Here is a 12104-nt window from a genome sequence, read left to right as displayed (position 1 = left end):
GTCTTCTGCTAGCTTTGAATTTGTTTGCCCTTACTTCTCTAGTTCTTTTAATTGTGATGTTAGGGTGTTGATTTTAAGTCTTTCCCAGTTTCTGCTGTGAGCGTTTAGTGCTATAAATTTCCTTCTCAATACTGCCCTAGCTCTGTCCCAGAGATTCTGGCATGTTGTATCTTTGTTCTCATTGGTTTCAAAAAACTTATTTATTTCTGCCTTAATTTCATTATTTACCCAGTAGTCATTCAGGAGCAGGTTGTTCAGTTTCCATGTAGTTGTGCAGTTTTGATTGAGTTTCTTAATCCTGAGTTCTAATTTGATTGCACTGTGGTCTGAGAGACTGTTGGTTATGATTTCCATTTTTTGCATTTGCTGAGGAGTGTTTTACTTCCAATTATGTGATCAATTTTAGAATAAGTGTGATGTGGTGCTGAGAAGAATGTATATTCTGTTGATTTGGCTTGGAGAGTTCTGTAGATGTCTATTAGGTCCTCTTGGTCCAGAGCTGAGTTCAAGTCCTTAATATCCTTGTTAATTTTCTGTCTCAATCTGATATTGACAATGGGGTGTTAAAGTCTCCTACTGTTATTGTGTGATAGTCTGAGTCTCTTTGTAGGTCTCTAAGGACTTGCTTTATGAATCTGGGTGCTCCTGTATTGGGTGCATATATATTTAGGATAGTTAGTTCTTCTTCTTGTTACATTGATCTCTTTACCATTATGTAATGGTCTTCTTTGTCTCTTTTGATCTTTGTTGGTTTAAAGTCTGTTTTATCAGAGACTAGGATTGCAACCCCTGCTTTTTATGTTTGTTTGTTTTTTGCTTTCCATTTGCTTAGTAAATATTCCTCTATTCCTTTATTTTGAGTCTATGTGTGTCTCTGCACGTGAGATGGGTCTCCTGAATACAGCACACTGATGGGTCTTGATTCTTTATTCAATTTGCCAGTATGTGTCTTTTATTTGGGGCATTTAGCCCATTTACATTTAAGGTTAATATTGTTATGTCTGAATTGGATCCTGTCATTATAATGCTAGTTGGCAATTTTGCTCGTTAGTTGATGCAGTTTCTTCATAGTGTCGATGGTCTTTACAGATTGGTATGCTTTTGCAGTGGCTGGTACTGGTTTTTCCTTTCCATATTTAATGCTTCCTTCAGGACTTCTTGTAAGGCAGGCCTGGTGGTGACAAAATCTGTCACCATTTGCTTGTCTGTAAAGGATTTTATTTCTCCTTCGTTTATGAAGCTTAGTTTGGTTGGATATGAATTTCTGGGTTGAAAATTCTTTTCTCTAAGAATGTTGAATATTGGCCCCCACTCTCTTCTGGCTTGTGGGGTTTCTGCTGAGAGATCCGCTGTTAGTCTGATGGGCTTCCCTTTGTGGGTAACCCAACCTTTCTTTCTGGCTGCCCTTAACATTTTTTCCTTCATTTCATCCTTGGTGAATCTGACGATATGTGTCTTGGGGTTGCTCTTCTCGAGGGGTATCTTTGTGGTGTTCTCTGTATTTCCCAAATTTGAATGTTGTCCTGTCTTGCTAGGTTGAGAAAGTTCTCCTGGATAATATCCTAAAGAATGTTTTCCAACTTGGTTCCATTCTCCCTGTGACTTTCAAGTACAGCAACCAAACATAGGTTTGGTCTTTTCATATAGTCCCATATTTCTTGGAGCCTTTGTTCATTCATTTTCATTATCTTTTCTCTAATCTGGTCTTCATGCTTCATTTCATTAAGTTGATCTTCAATCTCTGATATCCTTTCTTCCACTTGATCAGTTCAGCTGTTGATACTTGTGTATGTTTCACAAAGTTCTTGTGCCGTGTTTTTCAGCTCCATCAGGTCATTTATGTTCTTCTCTAAACTGGTTATTCTAGTTAGCAATTCCTCTAACCTTTTTTCAAGATTCTTAGTTTCCTTGCACTGGGTTAGAACATGCTCCTTTAGCTCAGAGGAGTTTGTTATCATCCACCTTCTGAAGCCTACTTCTGTCAATTCATCAAAGTCATTCTCCATCCAGTTTTTTCTCTTGAAATTGTCAGCCTTTTTGCACTGGTTTTTCTTCATCTTCATGGATTTATCTACCTTTGGTCTTTGATGTTGGTGACCTGCGGATGGGGTTTCTGTGTGGACGTCCTTTTTGTGGATGTTGATGCTATTCTTTTCTGTTTGTTAGTTTTCCTTCTAACAGGCCTTTCTGCTGCAGATCTGTTGGAGTTTGCTGGAGGTCCACTCCACACCCTGTTTGCCTGGGTATCACCAGCGGAGGCTGCAGAACAGCAAAGATTGCTGCCCGTTCCTTCCTCTGGAAGCTTCGTCCCAGAGGGGCACCTGCCAGATGCCAGCCGGAGCACTCCCATATGAGATGTCTGTCGACCCCTGCTGGGAGATATCTCCCATTCAGGAGGCACGGAACTCAGGGACCCACTTCAGGAGGCAGTCTGTCCTTAGCAGAGCTCAAGCGCTGTGCTGGGAGAGCCACTGCTCTCTTCAGAGCTGGCAGGCAGGAACGTTTAAGTCTGCTGAAGCTGAGCCCACAGCCACCCCTTCCCCCAGGTGCTCTATCCCAAGGAGATGGGAGTTTTATCTATAAGCCCCTGGCTGGGGCTGCTGCCTTTCTTTCAGAGATGCCCTGCCCAGAGAGGAGGAATTCAGAGCGACAGTCTGGCCACAGCGACTTTGGGGAACTGTGGTGGGCTCTGCCCAGTTCAAACTTTCTGGCCGCTTTGTTTATACAGTGAGGGGAAAACTGCCTACTGAAGCCTCAGTAATGGCAGACGCCCCTCCCTTCACCAAGCTCGAGTATCCCATGTCGACTTCAGACTGCTGTGCTGGCAGCAAGAATTTCAAGCCAGTAGATCTTAGCTTGCTGGGCTCCGTGGGTGTGGAATATGCCGAGCTAGACCACTTGCCTCCCTGGCTTCAGCCACCTTTCCAGGGGAGTGAACAGTTATGCCTCGCTGGCGTTCCAGGCAACACTGGGGTATGAAAAAAATCTTCCGCACCTAGCTCAGTGTCTGCCCAAATGACCACCCAGTTTTGTGCTTGAAACCCAGGGCCCTGGTGGCATAGGCACCCAAGGGAATCTCCTGGTCTGCAGATTGCGAAGACTGTGGGAAAAGCGTAGTATCTGGGCCGGAGTGCACCATTCCTCATGGCACAGTCCCTCACGGCTTCCCTTGGCTAGGTGAGGGAGTTCCCGACCCCTTGTGCTTCTTGGATGAGGCAACACCCCACCCTGCTTTGGTTTGCCCTCTGTGGGCTGCACCCACTGTCTAACCAGTCCCAATGAGATGCACCGGGTACCTCAGTTGGAAATGCAGAAATCACCCACCTTCTTCATTGATCTCACTGGGAGCTGCCGACCAGCGCTGTTCCTATTCGGTCATCTTGCCACCCTGAGATGTTGAATTTTATCACATGCTTTTTTTTATCAGATGCTTTCTCTGCATCTATTAAGGTGATCATGTGGCTTTTGTTCTTCATTCTGTTGATGGAATGTTTCATATTTATTGATTCGCATGCATTGAATCATCATTGCATCCCTGGGATAAATCCCACTTGATCATGGTGTATTATCTTTTTGATGTGATGTTTGATTTGGTTTGCTAGTATTTCATTGAGGATTTTTGCATCTGTGATCGTCAGGGATGTTAGCCTGCAGTTTTGTTTTTTTGTTGAGTCCTTGTCAGGTTTTGGTATCAGGGTAATGCTGGCCTTATAGAATGAGTTAGAGAGAATTCCCTTCTCTTGAACTTTTTGGCATAGTTTGAGAAGTGATGTTAGTTCTTCTCTGTAAGTTGCATGGAGTTCTGCAGTGAAGCCAGCTGATTCTGGGCATTGTTTTGGTTTTGTTGGGAGACTTTATTACTGATTCAATCGCATTACTCATTTCTGGCCTGTTCAGGTTTTCTATTTCTTCCTGATTCAGTCTTGGTAGGTTGCATGTGTTCTGGGATTTATCCATTTCTTCTAGGTTTTCCAGTTTATTAGCGTGTAGTTAATAATATTTCTATGGTCACTTCTTCCAATTTTTAGATTTGCTTTAATATGCAAGGACTTTTTCCTGAGGGTGTATCTATGGTGTTGGTTGGGCAGGGCACTTTGACTTTGATTATGGGTACATTCAGTAGTGTAGTCTGTATAATTTCTTCAGCTATAAACAGCATCAACCATGTCTGTATTTTTCTTAGTGGCTCAGGGTGTAGTTGTTACGGAGGCTGTGGTGAAGTTTTGCTGGGTATGGGGACTTCAGGTGGGCTAGTCCTTGTTTTCAAGTGGTGTCACCAGTGGGTGAAGCATGCCTGTCCTTTGGCCCCAAGACAGTGTATTCATTAAGTTATATTACTTTTTTTAAAAAAATTATTTTATTCTGCATGCATATGCTTAAAGGCGTAAGTACTTCTGTAGTAAATATGAGCTGTCAAGAATACCAGTTTTGTAAGTTATATCAGATGTGAATTAAAACAAAGATAACGATAGCACATATGTAATGTAAAACTTGACCTTTTCTATTTTTCCAATATTTTCAGATCTGGTAGCTCAGCGAGGAGAAAGATTGGAATTATTGATTGACAAAACAGAAAATCTCGTGGATTCTGTAAGTGTGGAATCTGATAATATTTTTCAGGATGTAAAGTGGAGAAAGTATGGATGATGGCTAACATAATTGGGAAATGCCTTGAATTCAAAAATTTGGTGGGTTTTTTTTTTCCTTTCTCATTTCCATTATGTGATTACTTTGTAATAATGAGGATAACAGTGAGGCACAGAAAAAAAACATCATCCCCTAATAGCCATTAAGGTAGCTTTGGTTTGGAAAACATACTTAGTATACAGAAACAATTTTCTAAAGCTTTGGATTGAGGCCTATATAATTTAGCACCTCAACTGCATGTACCAGTCTGTTCACTTTACAAATTTGTAAAACATGAAACAAATGTGCAAGACATTTGTGACCCAATATGAATCCTGAAAACTGGACAATTCACTTTCTTGCTTACACTGATAGTTTCATCTTGCCTTGTATCAATCAAGAGACATGAATTGGAAAGGGCCAATAAATAAGCCTTAAAGGAGACAGTGTGTCCTTGTGAGCTGCTTATACTATGGTTCCATATGTCCTCACATTTTCAATGCAGTTACTGTGAATGAAAGTTTTAAGGAAAGATGACAGTTGTATAGTGAACAGAAGGAGGACAGAGATCAGCTACGATTTGGCTCTACACAATTATAAATTTAAATGTACAGTACAGGTTTACACCTTGAAACAAAACAGTGATTGATTATGTTCGTTGTGACTGACAGCTGGATTGTAGTGGTTAAGAACACAAGCTCTAGTATCAGGTTGCCTGGATTTGAATCCACCTCTGCTACTTACTAGTTGTGTGACCTTAGGCAAATGACTTAACCTATTTGTGCCTCAGTCATCATCTTCTGTAAAATGAAGATGCACCCACTTCAGAGCATTTTAAGGATTAAATCAGATAATGCATGTAGAGTGCCTAACACAGTATTTGATACATAGTAAGAGCTATTTAAATGTTCGTCATTATTGTTAATTTTACAGAGACATCTATTAGCAGCAGGTTTTAGAATATACAGTCTACTATCAGGTTTTCTAGGAGTTTATAAACAGTTTTTTCATCAAAGCATGTGGTAATTGGAGGAAGGATGGTACCATACAGGAAGTCAAAACACCTGGATTCTAGATCTCACTTTTTGACCCATTGCTGGGGGGAAAGAAAACAGAGAAGTATCTGATTCCAGATCTGCAGAACAATATCTTTGATACTTCCAGACTGTCTCTTAGTTACTCTTAATTCTTGAGGATTACCCTGCTTAGCTGGAATAGTCTGTCTTTGACCAATACTAGTATAATCTGTACTTTCCAAATAAAAGTCTTAATTTTGTTGACTTCATGACTGAAAACAACAGAGGGTACTAATGAACTAACAGGTATCTCTCTTTATGGTAGAATAATATACATGCAGCAAATTGTATCAAGTATACTACTTTTAAGTTATAGCTCAATTATTTTTCATGTGTATCTATACCCTGTAACCACCACCCAGAACTAGATAGAAAACATTTCCAGCACCCCAGAAGGCTGCCTCATACCCCTTCCAGTTAATAATCCCCAATAGATTTAATTATGTTTCTGACTTATATCACCATAGATAGTGTTTTGCCTGTTCTTAAAATTTATTTGTCTCTGGCCACTTTCACTCACCATTATGCCTGTGAGATTCATCCACTTTTTAAATTATAGTTATCACATATTTTTTGTTGTTTTGTATTATTCCATTATACAAATCTACCACAATTTGTTTATCCGTTCTTCTCTGTGGGGCTTTATTTCTGGATTCTCTATTTTGTTCCGTTGGTCAGTTTGTCTACCTTTATGCCAGTGCCACGCTGTGTTGATTACTATAACTTTATGGAATTCTTGAAATTAAGTAATGTAAGTCTTCCAACTATATTCTTGTCCAATATTGTCTTCACTCTTTTAGGTGCTTTGCATTTCCATATATGTTTTAGAATAAGCTTGTTTTCCATCTCTCAACCCCACAACAATGTGTATCTTTGTGACTGCATTTAATATATAGGTCAATTTAGGGAACATTGGTATCTTGACAGTATAGAGTTTTTTGGTCTGTGAACATGACATATCTCTGCTTTTGCTTAGGATTTAAAAAATTTTTCTCAGCAGTATTTTTTAGTTTTTGATGTACTGGTCTTGCACATATTTGTTAAATTTGCCCTTGATAATATCATGCTTTTGTATTGTGTAACAAATTTTTAAATTTTGTTTTTAAGTCTTTATTGCTAGTATATGGAAAGAAAGTTGGTTATTGTATATTGACCTTGTTTTTATCCTGCAATCTTAGAAAAATTCATTTACCAGTTCTGGTTACTGTTTTGTACATTGCTGCCTTTTATTTTCTTTGCCTTATTCTGGCTAGAACCTTCTACACAATACTGAATACAAATGATAACAGTGAACATCCTTGCCTGTTGATCATCTAGTGGGGAAAAATTCTATATTTTTTGAAAAAAATAAATTCAGTGTTAAGTTTGTGGTTTACTGTGGATTTTTTTGTAGGTACCCTTTAATAGGTGGAAGGATTCCCTTTAATTCCTCATTTGAGAGTTATATTCATGATTTTATCAAATGCTTTTTCTCCATTTATTGAGATTTTTGTTTGGTTTTTCTCCTTTATTCAGTTACTGTGGCAAATTACATTGCTTTTTGAATGTTAAACCAACTTTGCATTTCTGCAAGGTCATGACTTATTATCCTTCTTATATAACACTTTATTGGATTTGCTATTGTATTGTTCAGGAATTTGGCATCTATGTTTATAAGAGATAGTGGTCTGTAATTTATTTTTGTTTTTAGGTTTTGGTATCAGGAATATGGCTGGCCTCATTAAACAAGTTGGGAAATGTTAACCTCTCTGTCTTCTGAGTTTAGGTGCTATTGGTATTATCTGTCGTAGATGTTTGGAAGAATTTACTAGTAAAGCAGATTGGGCCTCGAGGTTTCTTCGTTAGAAAATTTAAAATCTGCCATCTTGCTGTTTGTTTCCTATTTGTCCCACCTAGTCTTTGTGCCCTTTTTTTTCTGCCTTCCATTGGATTTAGTATATTGTTATTCCATTATGTCTCCTTTGTCAGTTTATTGGCTATAGCTCCATTTTGTCATTTTCTGATTGCTTTAGGGTTTACAGTATGTCTTTGATTTATAATCTCCCTTAAAGTGGCATTTTTCCACTTCATGAAGAGATAAGAACATTATAATAGTTTACTTCTGTTTCTTCTTGGCCTTTATGCTATTGTTGACATATTTTTATTTACACATATATTAAAAACTTCAGAATACATTGTTAACTTTTTTGTTTAAAGAGTTATCTTTTAAAGAGATTTAAATAATAAGGGAAGTCTCTTCTATTTACCTATGTATCTACCATTTCAGTGCTCTTAATTCTTTTGTGTAGGCCGAGTTTCTATCTGATGTTATTTTCTTTCTGCCTGTATGCTTTAATTTAACATATAATCTTCCATTGTAGTTCAAGTGTGTAGGTCTACTGGAAATGAATTTCAGGTTTGGTATGTCTGAAAAGTTTTTATTTCACTTCCTTTTCTTTCGAAAGATATTTTCACTGAGTATAGAATTCTAGGTCAGTGATTTTTCTTTTCCTTTAATACTTGACGAACAGTGGTTCATCACTGTCTTTTACATTGTTTCTGACAAGAATTTTGCTGTCATTCTTACATACATAAAGTGTATTTTTTTTTTCTTCTGGATGCTTTAAAGATTTTCTCTTTATCATTGGTTTTAAGAAATTTGATTACAATATATATGCCTTGATATATATTTCTTTATGTTTCTTTGGCTTTGAGTTTATTGTAGTTTTTATGAAATTATGAAAATCTTTAGCTCTTTCTACGCTTCCAGTTACATCTATATTAAGCCACTTGAAGCTGTCCCACAGCTCACTGATGCTTTGTTCATTTTTCAGTCTTGTTTCCACTGTGTTTCATTTAGAATAGTTTCTATGGCTATGTCTTCAAGTTTACTTATCTTTTCTTCTGCAGTTTGCAATCTGCTGTTTCTGTCCTGTGTATGTTTCATCTTTACAAGTTTGTTTTGGATCTTTTTTATATCTTCCATGTGTCTCCTTAACATGTGCATACTTTCCTCTACCTTCTTGAGTATACGAAGTGTATTTATAATTGAAGTGCTTATTCTACTTACATGTAATGCAAATTTTGATAGTTAGGTGTATCTTGCTCTTTGTTTTTTATTCGCCCCATCCCCATCCTCTTCTTTTTTATTTTGATTGCTCAGGTATTTTTAAATTGTTTTTTTTTAAATCATCTCTATTTGTTTTTTAACACCTCTATTGAGAAATAATTCACAGACCATACAAACTGCCCATTTAAAGGGTACACTTCAGTGGAATTTAGTATATTACATTATTAAAACTATGGTAAAATATGTATAACATAAAATTTTGCCATTTTAACCTTTTTAAAGTGCACAATTCAGTGGTGTTAATTACATCCACAGTGTTGTGTAACCATCACTACTACCTATTTCCAAAACATTTTTATCACCCCCTAACAAAAACTCTGTAACCACTAAGTAATAATAACTCCCCATTCTCCTTACTCTCAGTCCCTGGCAATTCTAATCTACTTTCTGTCTCTGTGAATTTGCCTATTCTAGATATGTCATATAAGTGGGATCATACAAAATTTGCCCTTTTGTGTCTGGCTTATTTCACTAAGCATAATACTTTATTGCTTTAAAAAAAAATGCTAACAATCACTTGAGCCTTCAGTGAGTCTTAATCTTTTTGCTGGGTGGAGGGTCTCACCTTGATGTTAATGGCTACTGACTGATCGATCAGGCTGGTGGTTGCTGAAGGTTGTGGTGGCTGTGGCAATTTCTTAAAATAAGACAATAGTAAAGTTTACCACATTGATTGACTCTTTCACAAAAGATTTCTCTGTAGTATGTGTTGCTGTTTGATAGCAATTTACCGACAATAGGACTTCTTTCAGAATTGAAGTCAGTCCTCTCAAATCAGCTACAGTTGATGTAATTTTCTAAATTTTTGTTGTCATTTCAACAGTGTTCACAGCATCTTCACCAGGAGTAGTTGCCATCTCAAGAAACCACTTTCCTTGCCCATGCATAAGAAACAACTCTTCATTCATTAAAGTTTTATAAGAAACTGCAGCAGTTCAGTCATGTCTTCAGGCTCCAGTTCTAATTCTAGTTCTCTTCTGTTTCTACCACATGTGCAGTTACTTGCTCCACTGAAGTCTTGAACCCCTCAAAATCATTTGTGAGGGTTGTAATCAGCTTCTTCCAAACACCTGTTAATGTTTATATTTTGACTTCCTCCCACGAATCATGAATGTTCTTAATGGCATCTAGAATGACGAATCCTTTCTAGAAGGTCTTCACTTTACTTTGCCCAGATCTATCAGAGGAATCATTATCTATGGCAGCTATACTAAATGTTTTTCTTAAATAATAAGACTCGAAAGTTGAAATCACTCCTCGATTCATGGGCAGCAGAATGGATGTTGTATTAGCAGGTGTGAACCCCGAAAGTCTGAGACAGGTCTCAGTCGATTTAGAAAGTTTGTTTTGCCAAAGTTGAGAGTGCACACCCATGACACAGCCTCAGGAAGTCCTGACAACATGTGCCCAAGGTGGTCAGAGCCCAGTTTGGTTTTATGCATTCTAGGGAGACATGACACATCAGTCAACATATGCAAGATGAACATTGGTTCAGCCTGGAAAGGCGGGACAACTCGAAGCAAAGGCAGGAAGACTTGAAGTGGGGAGGGGGCTTCCAGGTCTTAGATAGGTAAGAGACAAATGGTTGTATTCCTTTTTTTTTTTTTAATTTATTTTTTATTATTATTATACTTTAAGTTCTAGGGTACATGTGCATAACGTGCAGGTTTGTTACATATGTATACTTGTGCCATGTTGCTGTGCTGCAACCATCAACTCGTCATTTACATCAGGTATAACTCCCAATGCAATCCCTCCCCCCTCCCCCCTCCCCGTGATAGGCCCCGGTGTGTGATGTTCCCCTTCCCGAGTCCAAGTGATCTCATTGTTCAGTTCCCACCTATGAGTGAGAACATGCGGTGTTTGGTTTTGTGTTCTTGTGATAGTTTGCTAAGAATGATGGTTTCCAGCTGCATCCATGTCCCTACAAAGGACACAAACTTATCCTTTTTTATGGCTGCATAGTATTCCATCGTGTATATGTGCCACATTTTCTTAATCCAGTCTGTCACTGATGGACATTTGGGTTGATTCCAAGTCTGCTATTGTGAATAGTGCTGCAATAAACATACGTGTGCATGTGTCTTTATAGCAGCATGATTTATAATCCTTTGGGTATATACCCAGTAATGGGATGGCTGGGTCATATGGTACATCTAGTTCTAGATCCTTGAGGAATCGCCATACTGTTTTCCACAGTGGTTGAACTAGTTTACAATCCCACCAACAGTGTAAAAGTGTTCCTATTTCTCCACATCCTCTCCAGCACCTGTTGTTTCCTGACTTTTTTTATTTTTTTTTTTTTTTAATTTTTTTTTATTATTATTATACTTTGAGTTCTAGGGTACATGTGCATAATGTGCAGGTTTGTTACATATGTATACTTGTGCCATGTTGCTGTGCTGCACCCATCAACTCGTCAGCACCCATCAACTCGTCATTTACATCAGGTACAACTCCCAATGCAATCCCTCCCCCCTCCCCCCTCCCCATGATAGGCCCCGGTGTGTGATGTTCCCCTTCCCGAGTCCAAGTGATCTCATTGTTCAGTTCCCACCTATGAGTGAGAACATGCGGTGTTTGGTTTTGTGTTCTTGTGATAGTTTGCTAAGAATGATGGTTTCCAGCTGCATCCATGTCCCTACAAAGGACACAAACTCATCTTTTTTATGGCTGCATAGTATTCCATGGTGTATATGTGCCACATTTTCTTAATCCAGTCTGTCACTGATGGACATTTGGGTTGATTCCAAGTCTTTGCTATTGTGAATAGTGCCGCAATAAACATACGTGTGCATGTGTCTTTATAGCAGCATGATTTATAATCCTTTGGGTATATACCCAGTAATGGGATGGCTGGGTCATATGGTACATCTAGTTCTAGATCCTTGAGGAATCGCCATACTGTTTTCCATAATGGTTGAACTAGTTTACAATCCCACCAACAGTGTAAAAGTGTTCCTATTTCTCCACATCCTCTCCAGCACCTGTTGTTTCCTGACTTTTTAATGATCGCCATTCTAACTGGTGTGAGATGGTATCTCATTGTGGTTTTGATTTGCATTTCTCTGATGGCCAGTGATGATGAGCATTTTTGCATGTGTCTGTTGGCTGTATGAATGTCTTCTTTTGAGAAATGTCTGTTCATATCCTTTGCCCACTTTTTGATGGGGTTGTTTGTTTTTTTCTTGTAAATTTGTTTGAGTTCTTTGTAGGTTCTGGATATTAGCCCTTTGTCAGATGAGTAGATTGCAAAAATTTTCTCCCATTCTGTAGGTTGCCTGTTCACTCTG

General features: G+C 38.3%; 1 protein-coding gene across 3 annotated transcripts in view; it reads left to right on the top strand.

Moving 5' to 3' along the window:
• The window catches only part of LOC105467980 (vesicle associated membrane protein 7), a 59793-nt gene that overhangs the window by 30346 nt on the left and 17343 nt on the right, over window positions 1-12104 (top strand). For all 3 annotated transcript variants that reach the window (XM_011717832.2, XM_071089001.1, XM_011717833.3), the window contains one exon: window positions 4523-4590. In XM_011717832.2, the coding sequence (XP_011716134.1) occupies window positions 4523-4590 (68 nt within the window). The remainder of the gene's footprint in view (window positions 1-4522; window positions 4591-12104) is intronic.

Source organism: Macaca nemestrina, chromosome X (genome assembly GCF_043159975.1).
Source record: "Macaca nemestrina isolate mMacNem1 chromosome X, mMacNem.hap1, whole genome shotgun sequence".
In the NCBI taxonomy this organism is placed as follows: domain Eukaryota; kingdom Metazoa; phylum Chordata; class Mammalia; order Primates; family Cercopithecidae; genus Macaca; species Macaca nemestrina.
This window is presented reverse-complemented; position numbering and strand designations above follow the sequence as displayed.